The 23211-nt window shown below is 42.5% G+C and overlaps 1 protein-coding gene across 1 annotated transcript; it reads left to right on the top strand.

Moving 5' to 3' along the window:
* The first annotated feature begins 21 nt into the window (after positions 1-21).
* On the top strand, positions 22-22229 carry LOC143288992 (choline-phosphate cytidylyltransferase A-like). The gene is made up of 9 exons (XM_076597732.1): positions 22-105; positions 3045-3168; positions 5636-5741; positions 7282-7398; positions 8588-8739; positions 11411-11493; positions 13354-13492; positions 14731-14919; positions 16802-22229. Exons 2-9 carry the CDS (start codon positions 3055-3057, stop codon positions 17006-17008), a joined length of 1107 nt encoding a protein of 368 aa, XP_076453847.1. The 5' UTR covers positions 22-105; positions 3045-3054; the 3' UTR covers positions 17009-22229.
* The last annotated feature ends 982 nt before the right edge of the window (positions 22230-23211 follow it).

The following is a 23211-nucleotide window of genomic DNA, read 5'->3' as shown; positions in this document are numbered from 1 at the left end:
TCATATCCGCATCAGTGTACACTTCCGCATCGCTCAATAACAACAATCAAGCAGAAGTACAGAAAACCTGACAACAGTTGTTGATAAACGGATCAGTACAAACAGGTAAGAATGGAATTTTCATGAAAGTGTGACTATGTTGTGGTGCCGTAGAGTTATGAAGACAGTAAGACCCAATTGACCTTCGGCACGTATTCATAAACTAAATGTTGCAATCCCAACGCTCGGTTGAAGGATCAGGAACAAAAAAATGTCGCGGAAGCCAAGCTGGCAGTCATTGCGTCAGACGCATCGCCAGCGAAATGAATAATATGATACGGTATGTGCTATTTGTGGTTCTTTTTCTCTTACCCATATGGCCCAAATAGCAGATGCTCGAGGTTAGGGAAGGATCTCTAGGTTGGGGATCGAGGGATCGGATCTGAGCTTTAGAAGATGATGGGGATGATGACATTGCATCCTGTGGAAATTCATGCGTTCCGGGAGGAATGATTAATGTGTATACATAGTTTAACACTGAGTGGAAAGGTATCTGCCTAAACGGTTATGTTAGATAAAACTGGTTACTGTACCTGGGGGTTCGTTCTCATGTATGTTACTGACCACCATCACCATGTCTTCTTATCAGTGCTGGCATACTTGAGCATTTGGCAAACCAATCTTTTCTATGCTTCTCCTTGGTGGAGACAGACACGGACTGCATTTTCCATCTACTTTAATTCATCTTGCCATTCTTGGTCTGTGTCACCTACGGTCATAATCCCTGTGCAGTATTTCCTAACTCAGTGTATAGGCCAGGAGGGGTGGCAAAAGTGCAAGCAGTACCTAGTGTTTCCAGAAACAGCCACCCACTCATTGCAGTCTGAGGTCAGCCTTAAAGTCACATGCTGTGTGTCAAGATCAGGAGGCAGGAACAGCCAGTGACCCAGAAGAACCCATGCATGACATTGCTGAGACTGTCATCTGAAATCTGACTTGGGGAAGAATTGTAAAGTGGCATGCTTCCTAATATTCTCTCACTTCTTAGGCAGATGTGTTACCTCTAGGCCATCACTCCACAGCATGGAACTCTCCAGTGGTCTATTATTCTACAAATGTATGTGGTCATGTAGGCAGTGTATGGTAGCTTTAGACAAAAAAAAAAAAAAAAAAAAAAATCCTGTCTCCTCACTGACTTCTCTTCCTGCACAGCAACCCCTGTTGCTCAAATAGCATTATGATTTATATTTTATAACTCTTAATGTTTTATACAATCCAATATCCATGCTCCCAACCCACCCTTCTTTCTATAATTCTGTTGTGGATAACTCTTGCCACTTTCTTTTAATAGTCCTAACACACATTTACTTGTAGTCACATGACAAAATCCAAGCCATGACACGCATTTACTTGTAGTCACATGACAAAATCCTAGCCATGAAACAAAAAAAGAGGATCAGAGTTCACAGTCTCACCACTTATATAAATCAAATGTAGTGAATGATTAGGTCTTCACTGAATGTCTACAGTTTTTTGCCAGCTGGCTCATGTCAGTGAAAGTTCTTGGAGAAAGAGCATTTACACTACCCAGTCTGGGATTGCCAAGCCTCCACGGTTGTTAATTAGTGTACAAGGAGATGATGTGTCTTGTTTCGTAGATCAGACTTCTAGATTCACAACAGGATTGGTGATGTCGCTGAACACCACAGCCGAAAGACCAGTTAATGAATTATAGCTGTACATATGACACTGGCAGCTGGCATATTTCCTGTAGACAGTATTTTTGTCTGTCTGTGTGCAGCTGTTGAAAGTGATAAATGTATGACTGCTTTGAAAGATAAACATGTCAACAGAATCATTTTCATAGTCAATTGGATTGATTTATTTATCTTTGAAAATTGTAATTGTTAATCAATATGATCAGTCAATATTTTATTATTTATTAATTTATTAATTTCATTTCATTCATATGTTTCATTGTTTATTTAACTAATTATTGGTAAAAATATTTCAGACATCATTATTTTGGCAACAGTTTTCTGACGGACAAATTATCATTTTACTCTGGCATGCAGTAGTGGTAGTAGTAGTAGTACTAGTACCAGTAGTAATCATATAATCACCAAAGTGACCCCTGGACTTTTATCAGTGATTCACTGTCACAGTGTCAGTCACAGTGGTGCAGAAAGATAGTGACCATTGCTGACGTGAGGTGCTCTGTGTAAAGCCAGAAGGCCCCAGTTAACAGAAATAGCCTACTTAAACTGGATACGTACCATGTATGATCAGTACACATATTCCCAGTGGCCAGTAAAGCGACTGAACTGGCAGCTTTAGTGGTGTACGACTTCTACAGTACAGTTCACGATTGAGGGCACACTCTGGGACTTGGTCTATAAATTTTTAGATAGCATCCGTTCAGCACTCAAGTGTGCTCAACAAATTTCCAGTTGGTGTGGGTCTTCACATCCTTTGTGAATGTGCAGTGGTTAGTTCAGGGACTTTCTGGTTCTCAGCGTCGTTTCACAAATTTAGAAATTAAATAAAAGAAAGGCGTGGTACAGCGCCTGTTTTGTTTCGCCTAAAAAATCTGAATCGAGAAATATGCCATTGACGACAAGATCCCAAAGCAAAAGAAGGTGAGATGAACACAGGTGCAAGGTATTTATCAGTGTAAATTGTGAAGAATGTGGTCAGTGTTGTACTTTATATATATACAAACTAAAGAGTAGGTTTTTATTTATTTTGCACTTTTCCCTAACAACCAGAAGTCTCAAGGCACATTACAATAAGATGTGTATTATGATTATTTTCACTATGCCCCTATGATGTGGGATATCACTGAGTAATGTGAATATTTTAATCATGTGATGGTAAGTTGTAACTGAAAATGTGCTTGTGTGTGTGTGTGTGTGAATGTGTATTGTGTGTGTAACTGAGTGTGTGTTGTTGTTGTTTTTTTGTGTGTGTATAACTGCATGTGTGTGTTTGTGTGTGTTTGTTCGTGTGTTTAACTCTGTGTGTGTGCATGTGTGTGTGTGTGTGTGTGTGTGTGTGTGGAGCAGGAAGGGGGTAATGGCCAGCAGTGCAGAGGTGGAGGTGGGGATGGAGAAGGTGGCGGTGAGCAGAAAACGCACCCACAGCGGTCGCTGTGTCAGGGAGCCCAGTAGTCTTCCTCAGCCAGACGTGGTTGGTCATCTCTGCCCTCCGTTGTCTCTGTCTATCTTTCTCTTTTCTCTCTCTCTCTCTCTCTCTCTCTCTCTCTCTCTCTCTCTCTCTCTGTGTATTGTTGAGGCAGTATGTATTGGTTTGGTGTATTTTTGAGTGGATGGTCGAGTCAGTCCCCATTCATTTTGGTATTTTATTATCATTACATTGTTGTTTTTCTTTTTACTTTTAGTTCTGTTTCGTTGAGTTTTTGTCAGGATGTGACTTAAGTGTTTCCAAGTATTGCATATTTTCTTGGTTTAAACTGACTGTTGTTGTTTTGAAGCTAAAATATATGCATTTATGTTGTTGCCCCCTTGTCAAAAGACCTTTCTTGGCAATGACAATAAATAATTCCAGTGTCCAGTCTCTCTCTCTCTCTCTCTCTCTGCCTCTGCCTAGCCCAGTCTTCCTTTTGTTTGAAGTGGGCAGTGATAGATCTTTTTCTGCCCCACATTTTCTCTCTGTCTCTCTTTCTCACTCCTTTCTGCCTGCCTCTGCCTATTTGTATTTGTCCACAGCTTTCTCTTTCTCTCATTCACGCTCTCTGTCTCCCCCCCCCCTCCCACCCCCCACCCCCCTTCCCTATGTGACTGTGGGTATGTCTGTTTATCTATGTGCCGTCTTTGATGCTCATAGAATTTCCACAAAATTGGGGATGGTGTGTACTATTCTCTAGAGGAGTTACTTTCCCTGCCATTCCCCCCACCCCCAAGCCCCCAACCCCCCCTACCCCAACTCCCCACCGCCCAGTAACCCCCACCCTCTCTGTAGCTTTGCCCAGGACTTTTTTTTTATTTTTTTTTTTATTTTTTTTAATTTTCCAAAAACATGTATACAATACAAAGAATAGTATGAAACAGACATACAATGAACAGTAGCATCTTCCACTACAGAGAGAGATAAGACAAAATAAAACAAAACAGACTATAACAATTGCCCAGGACTTTTGAACACACAGAGCATAAGGTAGGGACTTCCGGTCCCTCTCTGCCTCTTTGGCTGCTTTAGGTGTTTTGTACAGTATAAACCAGTACAGTATTGAGTATACAGCTGATAACCCACTGTCTGTGTCCAGCAGCCTGAGTAATTATTTATGGTGTCCCGAGCTGTGGCATGGTACTGGACCGTTTGGGGGGTCTGTGTTTGGGTGATGTCATACCGGAGCTGGGTGGATTCTCTGCACTCCCCTCCCCCCCTTCCTCCCATCAACCTCAGTGTCCTCCCCCCCTCCCCCCGTCCCCCACCCCTCCTTATCCACAGGCCATGTGCTGTCTGTCTGTCTAGGGTGTGAAGGATGAAGGGTCATGTTAAAGGGAGTGGCCCAGGGGCAGAGTTTGCTATCAGAATGGCATGCACACACACACACACACACACACACACACAGACAGGGACACACACACACAGACACACAACACACACACAGACACACACACACAGACACAGACACACACACAGACACACACACACACACACACACTTACACACACAGAGACACAGACACACAGAGACACACACACACACACACAGACACACACACACACACACATAGAGGGATGGGGTTTGCCAGGAGAAGAACATTCAGACACACATGTAGGGGAAGCATTGTTTAACGGTCACACATGCACACACATGGTTGTGCATATGGAAATGAATGAACACACACACACACACACACACACACACACACACACACACACACAGTGCTTACTCATATGATGCTTTTGGCCAGTGCTGGGTTGAGAGAGGAGATTTCTTTTTCTTTTTCTTTTTTTCCAGTATGCCAGGTTGGCATGTTTAAATGTGCATGGCTGTGTGCAACACACACACACACACACACACACACGCACACACACACACACAATCTGTTTCATGCATGAATGCTCACTCACTTACTTGCTCACTCACTCATGCATGCACACACTCAGGCATGCATACAGCTAGCTACTCACACATGTACTCACATCACACATGCATGCATGTACACACACACACACACACACACACACACACACAGATGCAAGGATGAAAATATAGGTTTCTTCTCTCCTCTTTTTTTCTTCTCCTTCATTTGTGGGCTGCAGCTCCCACGTTCACTCATATACATGTACATAATTGGTGTGCTTTTATGTGTATGGCCGTTTTTTTTATTTTTATTATAATTATTATTTATTTATTTATTTATGTAAGCTTATCTATTATTTATTCACCTTTTTTTCTTTTTCTCAAGGCCTGACTAAGCGCGTTGGGTTACGCTGCTGGTCAGGCATCTGCTTGGCAGATGTGGTGTAGCGTATATGGATTTGTCCGAACGCAGTGAGGCCTCCTTGAGCTACTGAAACTGAAACTGAAATGGCTGTTTTTACCCCGCCATGTTGGCATCCATACTCCGTTTTGGGGCGGGGGGGGGGGGTATAGGTTTCACATTGTTCCTGTCTGTGTTTTACAGAATATAGGTCCGGCTCCTTTCCACAGTGAAGCCCTAGCAATGAGGAACAAAGAGCAGTGTGACTATTCTATACGTATCGCCCTGGAGGATGCCCGTAAAGGCCTAGGTAGGTTGCTTGCTCCAGCTTGTGTTATCATGTTTGATGTGTGTGTGTGTGTGTGTGTGTGTGTGTTTGTGTGTGTGTGTGTGTGTGTTTGTATGAGTATGTGTGTGTGTGTGTGTGTGTGTGTGTGTGTGTGTGTGTGTGTGTGTGTGTGTGTGTGCTTTTCCTGTCCTTCTTTACAGAAAAAAAACCTTCTTTTTCATATGCTTTCAGATGGTTTGTATTTGTGTGTGTGTGTGTGTGCTTTTCCTTCTCTCTCTCTCTCTCTCTCTCTCACTTTTCTCTGATGTGATGCCTGTTTCATGTGTAGTGTTTTTTGTGTTATATTTATTATTTAGTTTGTTTTTTTCATTATATCATCAGATATAAAAGAGTTCTTTTCACCATGTTATAGAGCATGTTAACTTCAATCAAAGAATGATATTGTGGCGCATGCACATTCCGAGTTTATTGGTTCAGGACAAAGTAAAGAAGAAGTGTGGAGCCGGACGGGCCTAATGACCAGAGGTTAACGCGTCCACCTAGGAGCCGGGCAATCTGAGCAGGCTGGTTCGAACACTCACGCGTGAGCGCACCATACTTTCTCCTTCCTTTCCTGCGTCAATCTGTACCTGAGTTGGTTGGATGTGCCAGAACGCTATACATTGGAATGGACGTCAACCGAGGTCCCGGTTCAATCATGCGCGCTTAATGAGAACTCCCAGGGCAACAAAATGGTTACCCTGGAAAATCGTAGAAAAATCCACCCTTTTAAAACAAGGCACGCACGAGATTTGAAAATAAATAAAGTAACGCTAAACATCGGGTTGGCCGCTGTTAGTGTACAATTGCTCTTTCTACCCGTGGGAGTATCAACCCGATTTGTACTGACTGAGTGTCATAATTAATATTTAACTCGTTTTAATCATTTGTAGTAGTATTAATTTCCTTATATATATCGATTGTGGTCAGTATTAATTTCCTGGATCGTCGCTTCTGTACAGCAATAACAGTGTCCGATCAGACAAGGAGATAGCAACGGTTGATAATGAATACAGGTGAAGCATGACTGTGTAGTGAGAGAAAGTCAAAGCCCAGGTACCTGACATGGCAGAATTGAACAATTGAAACTTAGCTTTGGTGGCGTTTTGTTGTTGTTTTTTTGATTTAGAGTTTTTGTCTTTCATTTGATCACATGCAGTCATTGATTGTTCGTGGTTTATCGTCCAAACAAGAAACCCTGACAATGTAGGTTATCGAGGGGACAAAGTAAGGCCACAACAGGGGAGATCAAAACATTCAGCGTCATTGCAGAAATAGTATCATATGTCATATCCAAATAAGTCTTAAGTTTTAACGAGCATGAATACAAACTCGAAGTTGAAAAATGATTCCAGCACTGTATTTGTCTTGATTCCATGAGTAAAGGTCATCTTTCACTGTTAGCGAAATTTCCGTCAAAAAATAGCTATTTGTCATCAGTGCAGTCTTGGGTGCAGATTCCACAGTTTATATGCGTTCTCAGTGCGTTACAAAAAGTAAAGAATGACGAATGTGTTGGCAGCCCCGCGGCCGGTACGAGTGTACGCAGACGGCATCTACGACATGTTCCACACCGGCCATGCCCGGCAGTTGATGCAGGCCAAAATGGCCTTCCCGAACGTTTACCTCATCGTCGGTGGTGAGCGCACCTCTTCTGCCTTCGCTTTGTGCTTGGTGTAAATCTGTACCCATGGAGCTTTGTGTTGGGAATCGTGCTCAGGTTTCAACGGGCGCAATAGCCGAGTGGTTAAAGCGTTGGACTGTCAATCTGAGGGTCCCGGGTTCGAATCACGGTGACGGCGCCTGGTGGGTAAAGGGTGGAGATTTTTACGATCTCCCAGGTCAACAACATATGTGCAGACCTGCTAGTGCCTGAACCCCCTTCGTGTGTATATGCAAGCAGAAGATCAAATACGCACGTTAAAGATCCTGTAATCCATGTCAGCGTTCGGTGGGTTATGGAAACAAGAACATACCCAGCATGCCCACCCCCGAAAACGGAGTATGGCTGCCTACATGGCGGGGTAAAAACGGTCATACACGTAAAAGCCCACTCGTGTGCATACGAGTGAACGCAGAAGAAGGAGAAGAAGAAGGAGGAGAAGTCACCCATCATTCGTTTCCTGCGTCATTCAATCAGATTTCAGGCACGCACACATACACACTCAGACAGCCATGTCCCATTTTACATGTATGACCTTTTTGTTTCCTTACCCCTGCGCTGTAGGCAGCCATACTCTGTTTTCAGGGCTGCGCATGCTGCGTATGTTCTTGTTTCCATAACCCACCGAACGCTGACATGGATTTTAGGATCTTTAACGTGCGTATTTGGTCTTCTGTTTGCGTGTACACATGAAGCTGGTTCAGGCACATGCAGGTCTGCACTTACGTTGACCTGGGAGATCGGAAAAATCTCCACCCTTTTACCCACCAGGCGCCGTGACCGTGATTCGAACCCGGGACCCTCAGATTGAAAGTCCAACGCTTTAACCACTCGGCTGTTGTGCTCGTCTGTGTCAGTGTTAATTTTCCTCGTGTTTGTTACCATCGATTGTGTGTCAGTATTAATTTTCCTTGTGTTTGTTACCATCGATTGTGTGTCAATATTAATTTTCCTCGTGTTTGTTACCATCGATTGTGTGTCAGTATTAATTTTCCTTGTGTTCGTTACCATCGATTGTGTGTCAATATTAATTTTCCTCGTGTTTGTTACCATCGATTGTGTGTCAGTATTAATTTTCCTCGTGTTTGTTACCATCGATTGTGTGTCAGTATTAATTTTCCTCGTGTTCGTTACGCTGGGTTCTGTATCAGCACATGTGACACAGTGTGCAGCGACCGAATGACCAACGAGAAGAAAGGCAGGACGGTGATGAACGAATACGAGCGCTACGAAGCGGTGCGGCACTGTCGCTACGTGGATGAGGTCATCACCGACGCCCCATGGACTCTGGACATGGACTTCCTGATTGAACACAAGGTGAGAACACCCACACGCTTTGGGTGGCGCTTTTTTTTTTTGTTTGTTTGTTTGTTTGTTTTTGTTTTTTGGTCTTCATGAGTTGATCACATGAAACACGATCATTTTGATTGCCTTTTCGCTGGCTTTCCATCCGATCCCCAACAGAGAAAGGAAAGACAGGATCGACTGAGAGGTGGAGAAAAAAGTACGATTCGAGGGGGCAGAGTTGAATTGAGCACACAAAAGGTAAGAATACAATAAAATCAAGCCGCATGCAGCAAAATAAGGTCAAATGAATATGCTTAATAGCCCAAAAAAGCATAAGATGAGACAGAGCGTGAACCTGACAAGATGGCGTCGAGAGCCTTGGCCAAAGGAATGATTCAGCGCTTGTAGTTTTTAGAGGCGTTTGATTGGCTAAGAGCGGACTGGGCAAGACGGGTCATCTTTTCACTGTTAGCCGCGCGAAATTTGGCCAAGCAGAACAAACCGATAGGCCTAGTTTGCATCAGTGCAGTTTGGAGTGCAGAGTCCACCCAACTCCATAATTTTTCAGATCTCCCAGGTCAACATATGTGCAGACCTGCTAGTGCCAGAACCCCCTTCGTGTGTATATGCACACAGAAGATCATATATGCACGTTAAAGATCCCATGATCCATGTCATGGAAACAGGAGCATACCCAGCATGCACACCCCTGAAAATGGAGTATGGCTGCCTACATGGCACAACAAAAAAACAGGGTCATACACATAAAAATGTTACATGTCTGTCTGAGTGTGTATGTGTGCGTTCCAGTGGCAGCCGTCAGTCGGCTCTACCCAGGTAGCCAGCCTGTTGTGTAAATGACCCCGTGTTTGTTAACCCTTTGAGCCCTGAGTTCCTGAGCAATTTTAACCCTTCTGCCTGAGCTCCTGAGCCAAAATTTGCAAATAATTGGTATTAAACCCTTTGAGCCCTGACCACAGCTTTACCGGTGGCAGAGAAAAATGACATAATGCCCAGCCACTGGTTGAGCGGTGCGTAAACACTTGAAGCGTGCAAAGTATCAACTTGGCCCATCAGGGCAGAAATCAGGGACAAAACGTGCAAGAAAACAACTGTACACAACGCAGCAAGTAATTGATATGCTTGATGATTTATCAGAAGTAGAGTATGACAATGATTACTCTGATAGTGAGGTGGAATTCGAATCAGATGATTTTGCTACAGATAGTGATGTTGAAAATGAATCTGAGCATGCAGAATCAGTTGATCAAAGGAGGCGTGTCAGGTTGAGACTCTGCACGCTTCATGGTAGAAATCGATCTTTTTTATCCAAAGCACATGCACAAAACACAGTGAAAAGGCACGGCAGTGTTGGTACTACGTTCGCTGACGTCAGAATATTACGGTTTTTCTGATTGGCTCTTCAATATAAGTCAACCAATAGCAAAACACAAGAGTCAAGATGGCTGCCAGAAAAAGAGGAAGCTGGTCAGGGATACAGAGGGGAGGTAACCTACTTCCGGGAGGTTATCGGCCGTAGCTACTTTCGTTTTCTCAGCATAGGCGGATAATAGTTTGCACAGGACAGGAATCGGACTTCCTGCCGGAGTCTGCACTAGTGGGTCACGGTAAGTATGTTAGATAAACATAATTTTAGGAAAAAAAATTCCTTTTTGTTACACTAGCACTAGCAGGAGGAAGACAATGCCATAGTTCAAGCGCCGCCCATATTTCACTATGTTTCGTACCTGCTCTGTGGGCGGTGCAGGCGCAAGGTGTGGCGCCAGTGCGTAATGGCTGCAGCAAGTTAGCAATGAGTTGCTGGTTGTTTGGTTGAGCAGCTTGCTGAGATGCCATTAGTGGATGGGAAACAGCAGCAATCGGCGGTGTGGCAGATGGGGTCATCACCGCATAGCTTTGTGGGACCGTGCATGCACCTGCACTGTAGGCAAGGAGCAGTGCCGGTGCAAGGGAAATAACTGCGGCGGTCACCAGCAAGGGTGCCGAAGCAGGAGTTGCCACCCTTGGATCGGGCGCTCCGGACAAGGGGAAGGGTGCACACGTATGGGCGAGCGTGTCCCCTAGTGGTCCACCTTCCTAAAAAAAAAAGATCGCGCCTTAATTTTAGCGCGATCGCCCAATCGAGCTATATAATTATGTGACCTGGTTGGAGACATAATTTGACAAAAAACAAGAACGCCAGAGTATCGACAGACAGACAGAAAATACAAAAAAAAAAAACTTAGCCGTATGAAGAGCACAGGAATAGGAGTCATGATGGCTGCCGGAAAAAGAGGGCGCTAGTCAGGGGGGCAAAGGGGAGGTAACCTACTTCCGGGATGTTATCGGCCGTAGCCACTTTCGTTTTCTTCGCATAGGCGGATAATAGTTTGCACAGGACAGGAATCGGACTTCCTGCCAGAGTCTGCACTAGTGGGTCACGGTAAGTATGTTAGATAAACATAATTTTAGGGGAAAAAAATTCCTTTTTGATACACTAGCACTAGCAGGAGGAAGACAATGCCATAGTTCAAGCGCCGCCCATGTTTCACTATGTTTTTTTCTCCCATTATTTTTATTAACATCATTAATGCCCTGAAATGCCTCTCCTATGGTTTGCGGGACAATGAGCAACTTGATGTGATTCCATTGGACTACAGACATTCCTGTGGTGACGTGATGTGGGTCTGTCTGTTTACAGATCGACTTTGTGGCTCACGATGACCTGCCCTACACAACTGGCTCTGCCGATGATGTGTACAAGTTTGTCAAAGAGCGGGGAATGTAAGTCAGTGTGTTGGGCTGGGAGTGAAGTGATGTGTACAAGTGTGTGTCAAAGAGCGGGGAATGTGGAATGTAAGTCAGTGTGTTGGATGGGAGTGATGTGTACACACAAGTTTGTCAAAGAGCGGGGAATGTAAGTCAGTGTGTTGGGCTGGGAGTGATGTGTACAAGTGTGTGTCAAAGAGCGGGGAATGTAAGTCCGTGTGTTGGGCTGGGAGTGATGTGTACAAGTGTGTCAAAGAGCGGGGAATTGTAGTCAGTGTGTTGGGCTGGGAGTGATGTGTACAAGTGTGTCAAAGAGCGGGGAATGTAAGTCAGTGTGTTGGGCTGGGAGTGATGTGTACAAGTGTGTCAAAGAGCGGGGAATGTAAGTCAGTGTGTTGGGCCGGGAGTGAAGTGTACAAGTGTGTGTCAAAGAGCGGGGAATGTAAGTCAGTGTGTTGGGCTGGGAGTGATGTGTACAAGTGTGTCAAAGAGCGGGGAATGTAAGTCAGTGTGTTGGGCTGGGAGTGATGTGTACAAGTGTGTCAAAGAGTGGGGAATGTAAGTCAGTGTGTTGGGCTGGGAGTGATGTGTGCAAGTGTGTTAAAGCACGGGAAATGTGTGTCAAGGTACAGGGAATGTAAGTGTGTCAAAGAACAGGGAATGTAAGTGTGTCAAAGAACGGGGTATGTAAGTGTGTCAAAGAACGGGGAATTAAGCCTGTGTGTTGGCTGGGAGTGATGTATACAAGTGTGTTAAAGCACAGGGTATGTAAATGTGTCAAAGAACAGGGAATGTAAGTGTGTCAAAGCACAGGGTATGTAAATGTGTCAAAGAACAGGGAATGTAAGCGTGTCAAAGAACGGAATGTAAGCCTGTGTGTTGGCTTGGAGTGATGTGTACAAGTTTCTAAAAGAACAGGAATGGAAGTGTGTCAAAGAATGGGGAATGTTGGTGTGTCAAAGGGAACAGGGAATGTAAGCATGTCAAAGAATGAGGAATGTAATTGTGTCAAAGACTGAGGAATGTAAGTGTTTCGAAGAACTGGCAATGTAAGTGTGTGAGTGAACAGGGAATGCAAGTCAGTGTGTTGACTTGGAGTGATGTGTACAAGTGTGTCAAGAAATGGCAGTGCATGTATGTCAAAGAACGAGGAATGTAATTGTGTCAAAGACTGGACCGTGTAAGTATTTCCGAAGACAATAAAGTACGTCATACTGTATTGTACTTTATAATGGATTCAAGGTAAAGAATGTGAGGGACATCAATATAAACAAAATAGTCTCAAAGTCTGTGGCCTTTCATGCCTTGCTCTCATGGTGACCTCAGTTTCGATACCCTTCCACTTCTGTGCTTGGGGTGAGTCCTGTCAATGTCGTCAGAGTCGACAGATTCATGGGGGGCTGTTGTTTGAGGGATGTGGTGGCGGTCTCCACTCTGAGAGGGACGCTCACTCAGTCTGGCTGTGCGACTAAGCCATTATTGTCGTTAGTAGAGGGCTTAGTAGGTGGTGTCCTAAGTACGTTAAAACAGAACAGGCACCACTGAACACCACCGAAGTGACTCAGCAGCAGTGCAGGGTCCTCTCTGGTGTGTGGCCTCCTGGCGACCTAACATCGATGGTTCCCTGTGGACTGCCGACGCTGGAACTGCGACGGACGAACCCGGGTATGACTGTGTATGGGGGAATCTAAATGAGCGGCGTGGGAGTAATAATGCCACTGAAAAGGTGCAGATGATGGGGCAGAAAAAAAAAAGAAAAAAAAGAGTGTGTGGGTAGTGCCAACCACATTGGCACACATGTCAACCGCATGCTCATCCACACTGAACACGTATTTCTGTTGATTACAGAGTTTGTTGTTGCTCTGTTCCACACAGGTTCCTTCCCACAGAAAGAACAGAGGGCATTTCCACTACAGACGTCATCACTCGCATCATCAAAGACTACGATGTCTACATTCGCCGCAACCTGGCAAGGGGATACTCGCACAAAGATCTCAACGTCAGCTACATGAAGGTTAATATTTTTGGGGGGTCTGGATTTTAATTTAGAACAGAATCATAATTTATCTACACTTAATCCCGAAAGAAGCTTTTAATTACACATACTTTACCGTGACCCACTGGTACAGACCTCCTTTACTATGTGACTGAAATGCCGGCTCTCATAATGTCATGTATTTCACATCCAGGTTTTTAACATTTTTAAAGATTTTTGACTTTGGTGCTTTAAAGTTATTTCGAAAAGTTGAGGTTTTTTTGTTTTGTTTTGGGGTTTTTTTTTTGTGATGAAACATCTCTCTATCTATCCTGCTTAGCTTTGACTGAGTTCAGTTGTTGTTTTTTTCTTGCTTGATGACAAGAGTGCTGTCCCTGTTGTTGTTTGATGACAAGAGTGCTGTCCCTGTTGTTGTTTGATGACAAGAGTGCTGTCCCTGTTGTTGTTTGATGACAAGAGTGCTGTCCCTGTTGTTGTTGTTTGATGACAAGAGTGCTGTCCCTGTTGTTGCTTGAGGCATAGCTGCCAACCATTCATAATTCTATCGTAATTCAATAATGTCAGCCCTTTACTTCACAGTATAAGGATCAGTTTTCATTTTATCAGTTTTAAACTATGCCCCCCCCTTCCCTCCTGAACCCACTGCCCCGACAGGATTCCGAACATTGGGTCTGGAAGGTTGCCTGCGATGTTGAGGACAAGAGTGCTGTCCCCTTGTTGTGCTGCTTGATGATGACAAGAGTGCTGTCCCCTTGTTGCTGCTTGATGATGACAAGAGTGCTGTCCCCTTGTTGCTGCTTGATGATGACAAGAGTGCTGTCCCCTTGTTGCTGCTTGATGATGACAGGAGTGCTGTCCCCTTGTTGCTACTTGATGATGACAAGAGTGCTGTCCCCATGTTGTGCTGCTTGATGATGACAAAAGAGTGCTGTCCCCTTGTTGCTGTTTGATGATGACTAGAGTGCTGTCCCCTCGTTGCTGCTTGATGATGGCAAAAGAGTGCTGTCCCCTTGTTGTGCTGCTTGATGATGACAAAAGAGTGCTGTCCCCTTGTTGCTGCTTGATGATGACAAGAGTGCTGTCCCCTTGTTGTGCTGCTTGATGATGACAAAAGAGTGCTGTCCCCTTGTTGCTGCTTGATGATGACAAGAGTGCTGTCCCCTTGTTGCTGCCAGATGATGATGATGAGTTCTGCCACCCCCGACCCCCTGCCCCCCCCGACCCCCCTCATCCCTCCCCCCCACTGTTGTGCACAGGCCAAGCGGCTGAAGATCCGGGAGAACTACGCCAAGCTGGAGGAGAAGCTGAAGGACAAGGGGAAGGAGCTGATGTCAGCGTGGAGGGAGTCCAAGGACAGCTGCAACCTCCTGCTGCACAAGTGGGAGGAGAAGAGCAAGGAGCTCATCGGCAACTTTGTCGACATGTTCGGCAAGGAGGGGAAGCTGGTCAGTGGGGGGGTTTTTGTTTGGGTCTTTTGTCTTTGTCTCTGTCTCTGTCCGTCTTTGTCTCTGTCTCTGTCTCTGTCTCTCTCTCTCTCCGTCTTTGTCTCTCTGTCTGTCTGTCTCTCTCTCCATCTTTGTCTCTCTGTCTCTCTCTCTCTCTCCGTCTTTGTCTCTCTGTCTCTCTCTCTCCATCTTTGTCTCTCTCTCTCTCTCTCCGTCTTTGTCTCTGTCTCTCTCTCTCCATCTTTGTCTCTCTGTCTCTCTCTCTCTCTCCGTCTTTGTCTCTCTCTCTCTCTCTCCGTCTTTGTCTCTCTGTCTCTCTCTCTCCGTCTTTGTCTCTCTGTCTCTCTCTCTCCGTCTTTGTCTCTCTGTCTCTCTCTCTCCATCTTTGTCTCTCTGTCTCTTTGTCTCTGTCCTTCTCTCTCCGTCTTTGTCTCTCTCTTTGACTCAATCTCTCTCTCCGTCTTTAGTGTCTCTGTCTCTCTCTCTCTCTCTCCGTCTTTGTCTCTCTGTCTCTGTCTCTGTCTCTCTCTCTCTCTCCGTCTTTGTCTCTGTCTCTCTCCGTCTTTGTCTCTCTGTCTCTTTCTCTGTCTCTCTTTGTCTCCATCTTTGTCTCTCAGTCTCTCTCTCTCTCTCTCATTCTCTGTCTCTTTCTCTCTCTCTCTTTCTTTCTCTCTCTCTCATTGTCTTTCACGCTCCTTTTCTCTCTCTCTCTCTTTCTCTCTGTCTCTCTCATTCTCTGTCTCTACTTTATCCATCCCTCTCTCTTTTTGTCTCTCTCTCTTGCTCTCTCTCTCTCTGTCTCAGTCTCTGTCACTCTCTTTGTCTCTCTCAATCAGTCTCTGTCTCTGTCTGTCTGTCTGTCTGTCTTTCTCCCTTCCTCTGCTCTCTCTCCCTCTCCCTTTCTCTCCCTGTCTTTCTGTGTCAGAATCAGAATTTCAAATGGGGCTTTGGCCTTATTTTGAACAGAATATGAAATATAATTTTGATTCTGATTCTGATACTGATTCTGAGTCTCTGTCTCTCTCTGTCTCTGTCTGTCTGTCTGTCTCTCTCTCAGTTTTCAGGCATTGCCTTTGGTCCTGAATATATGCAACACAGAATATATATGGACAATACAGAACAAATGCACACGCATGCACTCACACACACACACTCTCTCTCTCTCTCTCCCTCACAAACACACACACATTCTCTCTCTCTCTCTCTCTCTCTCTCACTCTCTTTCTCTGTCTCTCGCAAACACACGTACCCACACACACACACACACACACACACACACACACACACACACACACACACACACACACACACACACTACACTACACTACACTACACTGTGTTTCTCCAGTTAACCTCACCATGTCAGTAATGTTGACCTGACACTTTACTCTCTCTCTCTCTCTCTCTCTTTCTCTGTCTCTCGCAAACACACGTACACACACACACACACACACTACACTACACTACACTACACTGTGTTTCTCCAGTTAACCCCACCATGTCAGCAATGTTGACCTGACACTTTACTCTCTCTCTCTCTCTCTCTCTCTCTCTTGTCTCCCTTATGTTTTTTTTCTGACACCCTTTCATGAGGGGCAATGGCCTGTATGAATAAACCATTCATTCATTCATTCATTATAGTTATTATTTATTTATTTATTTGTGTAAGCTTATCTATTATTTATTCACCTTTTTTTTTCTTCTTTTTTTTTCCTCAAGGCCTGACTAAGCGCATTGGGTTATGCTGCTGGTCAGGCATCTGCTTGGCAGATGTGGTGTAGCGTATATGGATTTGTCCGAACGCAGTGACGCCTCCTTGAGCTACTGAAACTGAAACTGAAACTCATTCATTCATTCATTCTCTTGTCTCCCTATCCTGCAGAACAAATGGTTCACTGAAAACACCATTCGCATCGGCCGCGCCATGTCGCCGCCAGCCAGCCCTTCCCACGATTCCGTGCCCTCCCCGACCTCCGACCTGGCCGCCAGTCCCCCGCGGAAACGTGGGCGCTACTCTCCTGGCTTCAGTGGGGACGATATCTCCGACGAGGAGGATGAAGAGTTTGAGGAAGCAGAGTCCTATCCATAAGTGTGCGTGCGTCATGGCGTTCTAGTCGTGCCCTCTGTTTGGGGAGGGGTGGGGTGTGGGAGGGGGGCACCGGGGTTTGTTCTGGCTTCACCTGTGTTCATTTTTTTGAATTTGAGGACGACGTGACTAGAGGGAGGTTTGGGACCTGCAGATATCTCACTTAAACAGAATAATCACGAGTGTTTATCTATGAGCTCGTTTCCGTTCATCTACAGACAAGAAATTGAGTACACTGTCTGTCAATCACTTTTGTGTATTTTCATTAAATAAAAAGATGAAGGAAAGGAGAAAAAACAAAATGTTTGAGTTCATTTCCATGGAATTATTATTATTATTATTACAGAGTTCTGTGAAGAGAAACGGAATAACACATACCAGGAGCACTGTTTTTGAGGAGAGTGCGCATGCGGTGTGACAGCTTCAGGAATTATGAGGTTTTTGTGATGTATATTTATTTGAAATGATGAATTCCACATTACGGCATTGACGTGCATGTTTACTGACCTTGACCTGTAAGCAGTGAGATGACCACATGTCACTGGATCTCAAGAGAAACATCCTGACAGATTGGTCTTGGGCGTCCATCCTTCAACATTGTATAATTGTAGACAGGCCTCTGAACTGGAATCTTTTGCTTTTAAGATAATAAAGAGAGATCAAGTGGTAAAAGTTCACTGCGTAAAGTGCCCCTAAATGGTGGGGTTTTTTTTTGTGGTTTTTTTGGTTGTTTTCAGTTTACAGAACAGAACATGTCACAGAGACCAGTATGAATTCATTTATACGTCTAATCCATATACCAGTTCGAACATCCATCCATGTAATATATCACACACACTTTTAAGATAATAAAGCGAGATCAAATGGTAAAAGTTCATTGTGATTAAAATGCCCCTAAATGTTTTGTTTTGTTTTTGTTTGTTTGTTTTTTTTGTTTGTTTTGTTTTTGTTGTTGTTTTCAATTTACAGAACAAAACATGTCACAGAGATCAGTATGAATTCATTATTTATACGTCTAATCCGTATACCAGTTCGAACATCCATCCATGTAATATATCACACACACTTTGACAAAGACACTCTCTCTCTCTCTCTCTCTCTGTCTCTGTATCTCTCTCTCTCTCTCTCTCTCTCTCTCCCGCAGTGTTCAGTTTAACAGAATCAGTTTCTTGCCTGCAGATCCCAGCCTTTCATTACATTGCTGGTCATACTGTCCACTGTCTTAGTTTTGTATTTTAAATCATGGATTAGGGACACTTTAAACACTAACATTTTTTTATATATATTGCCTTAAATTTACTGTAGTTACTTTGAGAAAATATTGTAAAGCACTTTGAGAGATTATTTAAGATTCCAATATCAGATCAGCTCTGAAGATAATCAGAGGGGTAAAGAACATGATAATGCTTTGATGTTGTTGTTGTTGTTGTTGTTTTATTGTGTGGCTTTCTAATACAAGTGCTAATATTGGAGAATTTGGACAAAGGCAAGTTTTAAAATATGAAGTCTCACTGGATAAAATCTGAACACCAAGTTGTATTATTTGGAATTCCAGTATACACAAACACAAGCGTATTTATAAACGCACAAGCTACCGCAATCAGCTTGCCATATATATATATATATATATTATATTTAGTGATTCTGTTGGCAATGTGTTGATGTGTCTTTCTTGTCCGGTTTGCACTTTGTGCGTGTGTGGGTCTCTGTGTGTGTGTATGTGTATGAGTTTTTTTGTTTTGTTTGTTTGTTTGTTTGTTGATGGGTTTTTTGTGTGTTTTTTTTGTAGATATTTTAATGTATCTGGCATGGATCACACATACCACGGCTGCCTGTCAGCTTGCCTCAGTGCTTACCGACAGTATCTGCATATTGTGTCCCCCTTTTTTGCTGTTCAGGGCTCTGATCTGCACAATCAGAAACAAATCATTTTCAAGGGCATTTTCAAGTGTTACGTGTTGATTAACATATATGTATTCTCACCACTTTTTCTTTCATCAGAACATCATTAACTCACTCAGTACGGCCAGTCCTCTCTTCTCCTCTACACAGACTCTTCGGATGTCAGTGGGTGTCTGAATGACCCAACCTTTAGCTTCCGTCGTCAGCCGGAATTGTGGTATTCTTTGTCAACATTCACCTCTTCAGTATAAGAGCCTTCCGCTTGCAATATTTTGATGATGGTAACTGGGGTGAAACGCTGTTAACGTCGTCTCTTTCGCCGTTCGTATGGAGAGAGTTAATCATGTCAAAGAACCAACCCCCACCCCTCCATCCTGCCCCTTTCAGACACGCCTACTAAAAGTCACACATTCTCTGCAGGAACAACATATGACAGTCTGGAACTTCCACCCACCTGATGTTCACCCACAATGTGCGCACTCCATTGTTACGAAATGTTAGTCATAGTTCTGTTCCATTAACCAAGGTGGGCTGACGCTGCCCTGAACGGCCCTGCAGTTTTTCATTCAAGCTTCTGTGGCACGCGCTTGGCAGTCTTGCAGCCTTTCAGCCTGAACCTTTTTCATGTGCACAGGTGTTTCTGAATAGGATGAAAATTGATATTGAGAGGGTTGTTTTGATGGTGTTATGTTGTAGAGTGTTTTCGTGCAACTTTAAAAAGATTTGTGTGTCCCATAAACTGGTAACATGCTTAGTTAGAGTGTCGTTTCTGCTTATAGTGCATCATGGATACATTATACACAATCTGCTTTTCAGCAGGCTTTCCTCCAAACAGTTCAAGACAGCAGAAAAGAATTTTGATTATAGATATTAGTGTTAGGGAAGCGAATTTTGCAGTCATTGCACAGATTCAAGGATGACAGGTGTGTGCAGTAAGTCGATGTTTTTAAGCAAAAGAGGGGCACAGAAAGAAGCGTAATTCAGAAAGGGGATGGGGTAGGGTGTTAATTCTGATATAACATGGAGAGGCAATATCTTAAGGCATAATCATTGGGATGAGACGATAAACTGAGGTCCCGTGTGCAGCATGCTTTTAGCGCACGTAAAAGAACCCACGGCAACAAAAGGATTGTTCCTGGCAAAATTCTGAAGAAATATCCACTTCGATAGGAAAAGCACATTTAATTACACATACTTAACCGTGACCCAACTAGTATTTCCTTAAAACTGCTCGCAGGAAAAAATACAAAAAAATGGGTGTAGTATAGCAACACGCTCTCCCTGGGGAGAGCAGCCCGAATTTCACGCAGAGAAATCTGTTGTGATAAAAAGAAATACAAATAGATACAAATGTTTTATATGTCATCCTTTTCATTACATGTGACAAAAACCAGCTTTTATCCCAGCACTCTTTATGCACAAGCACACTCAAATACACATTGACAAAGTTTTTCAATCTTGCCACACCGTGGTGGTGTTTTCTTTTTAATTTAAAGGGACTGGTTGACCAACATCTGCATCCTGTTTTACTAGCTGCTTTGCATTTTTGTTGAATGAAATAACTGGTTAGAACAAGAACAAGATCGTGCTCTGATTTAGAAACAGAGCATTTAGAAGCAACCAGTGTATGTTGTATTTTAATTATGTGTTTTATGATTGACATCATGTCTTACGTGTGTTGTATTCAGATGTCCAAGTTTGTATTTTTTACTTTTCATGCATGTTACCGTATACTCAGGATGAAATGAAAAAAGTGTTACAACATTCTTTGACAGATTTCTGTTCATTGCTTTATTTTGGGAACATTCCTAAACAACAGTCAATCAAATAATTGTATCAGCGTTGTTATGATTATTATCTCCCCCTGATGCCCAATGTAAGAAATGAGTGTTTCGCATCAAATGAAGTCTGTTTCTTTATATGTGGAGAGATGCATTTGAAATTCCATGCATTGTTGTATGTTTTGTTTTCAAATTCGTATTCTGATACAGGGTCTGTTTTGAGTGCTATGAACTACAAAACTTTTACAAACAAATTGCTTTTTTTTTTATGTATGTGTTCATGTTTTGAGCATTGCTCCTTTTGTTTTTTTGTCGTTTTTTTTCTTTTTTTCTTTTTACAGAATCTATATCCAAGCACATATTGATACATATCAAAATATATATTTAAAAAAAAGAGCATTTGTTGACAGAGTGTGAGAAGGACGTTATGTCAAACGTCTGTATGAATTCACCTTCTTTGTTATTTGAAATTGTCCTTCATTTTTAGGTTTAAATCTGAAAATATTTGGTTCAATCTTATTTGGAGTTGACATTGTATACATGTAACTGCCTAATCAAGGATTAAACACTTCGATTCATTCATTATTTACAATTACTTGTTCATTATTTAAAGTTTATATATTCATCACTGAAAGTTTTAAGTAATTATTATTTTAAGAGTCTTTATTCATTGTTCAAAGTTTATGTTGGTCAGAATGTAAATGATGTGAGCCTAGGACAAAATGATCTTCTGAACCGAACCACAGAATTACTGTTGCACACACTGCCATGGCCTTGAAAACCTGTTTCAGGCAAAATACAAATCTAAATAAGATCAGAGAATTTTGGCGTCAGTACCGGCAGGCGTTCAAGTGCAGAAGTTGTTTGTATTTATGCATGCTGCTTTGCTTGCTTGCATATGTCTGTGTGTGAAAGAGAGAGAGTAAACAACAGACCAGGAAAGGTTTTTGTATTCTTCAGAGAAACTTTGTCAACAGGTGGAACAAACTATAAAATAAATAAATTAATTAATTAGTTAATTTTTTTTTTTTTTTTAAACAAACAAGTGTTTCCAAACGGGTACAGTTTAACAAAATTATCTTAAAAGTCTAAGGTATGAAACAGAAAATTATATTGCTTTAAAGAATACGACATATAATCGGTTTCTGGCTGACTGGTTCTGTTACAAACGTCTTGTAACAACCTAGAAGAAATGTACAACATAAGTGAAAGATGCTAGTCGATTCACCTGTACTTTTTTTCTATTCACTGTGATGTATTGAAATGTCAATTGTGCAATGCTGTTACCTGCATTCACTATTATCATTATTATATTGACTACTATTATTATCCATATCGTTAGTAGTAATAATATTATTTTAGTTTTTTGCTGGTTTGCTTCTGATTAGACAGAGTTCTGAAAGGTTTCACAATTTGATCTAAAAATGAAGTGGATTCAAAACCTTTATTTACATTATTCATTTATAATTTTTCTTTATTTCTAATTTTTATTGATTTTTAAAATTTTATTTTTTTTTTTTGTTGTTTTTTTGTTGTTGTTTTTTTTTGTCAGTACACACGATAATGCTATTTTCTTTCTGTTACTTTGTCTTTTTAGAAAAGTGTATCTCAGTATACTGAAACTTCTGAAATGTGAAAAAACAAAAAACAAAAAAAACAAGATACATATTGCGATACAGCCCTGTGTCATTGAAGGAGAGTACTTGTAACCTGGTGTTTGTGGTCAAACAAGCTGATCAACTTAACTGCTTCCTTTTTTTTTAAAAGGAAAGTGATGATAACCGATGCTGATTCAGGTTTAAATTTTTCCACAGAACTATGTGCACAAATGTGGTAGTGTTGATTGATAAATGGGAGGTTCTTTCTTCTGGTTATATGGGGCATTTCTACTATACGAAAATGATGCATTTCTGTCATTGTTTTTCCCCAGTGTGTCAGTATTTCTGTGTGTGTGTGTGTGAATTGGATAAATATGAACGTTTATGTGTATTTGATTGTGCTTTCATATCTGTGAAACTGCATGTTTGTTGCATATCTGTTATGCATGTGTGTGTGTGTATGTGTGAACGTGTGTCTGCATGTTTTTCATTTATTTGCTTATTTATCATCATTGTGTGTGTGTGTGTGCGCGCGCGCCCGCGCCTAGAGTTGACTTAATGAAGATTTTGCGCCTTTTAAATAGTAGTGGTAGTAGTAGTGGTATTATGTGGTTGTTGGTTTTTTGTTTTTGTTTTTAATTTATTTTTTGTTATTATTATTATTATTTATGTATTTCTCTCTCTCTCAAGGCCTGACTAAGCGCGTTGGGTTATGCTGCTGGCCAGGCATCTGCTAGGCAGATGTGGTGTAGCGAAATATGGATTTGACCGAACGCAGTGATGCCTCCTTGAGCTACTGATACTGATACTGATACTGATAAATATGTTTACAAGTTTCCTTTAGCTGTGAACTGCATCCAGCAGTGAAGAATGACTTTGAAGATAGAAACAGCTCTTGCTGGCAAACAATAATTATCAGAGGAGC

The sequence above is a fragment of the Babylonia areolata genome, chromosome 13 (assembly GCF_041734735.1).
Source record: "Babylonia areolata isolate BAREFJ2019XMU chromosome 13, ASM4173473v1, whole genome shotgun sequence".
In the NCBI taxonomy this organism is placed as follows: Eukaryota; Metazoa; Mollusca; class Gastropoda; order Neogastropoda; family Buccinidae; genus Babylonia; species Babylonia areolata.
The sequence above is the reverse complement of the archived record's forward strand: the minus strand, read 5'-3'. Positions and strand labels throughout refer to the sequence as shown.

Excerpts from the sequence above, each read along its gene's own strand:
- LOC143288992 (XM_076597732.1), top strand. The coding sequence starts at position 3,055 with ATGGCCAGCAGTGCAGAGGTGGAGGTGGGGATGGAGAAGGTGGCGGTG. Across the intron at positions 3,169-5,635 it reads GTCTTCCTCAGCCAGACGTG|AATATAGGTCCGGCTCCTTT; the intron begins GTTGGTCATCTC and ends TGTGTTTTACAG. Across the intron at positions 11,494-13,353 it reads TTTGTCAAAGAGCGGGGAAT|GTTCCTTCCCACAGAAAGAA; the intron begins GTAAGTCAGTGT and ends TGTTCCACACAG.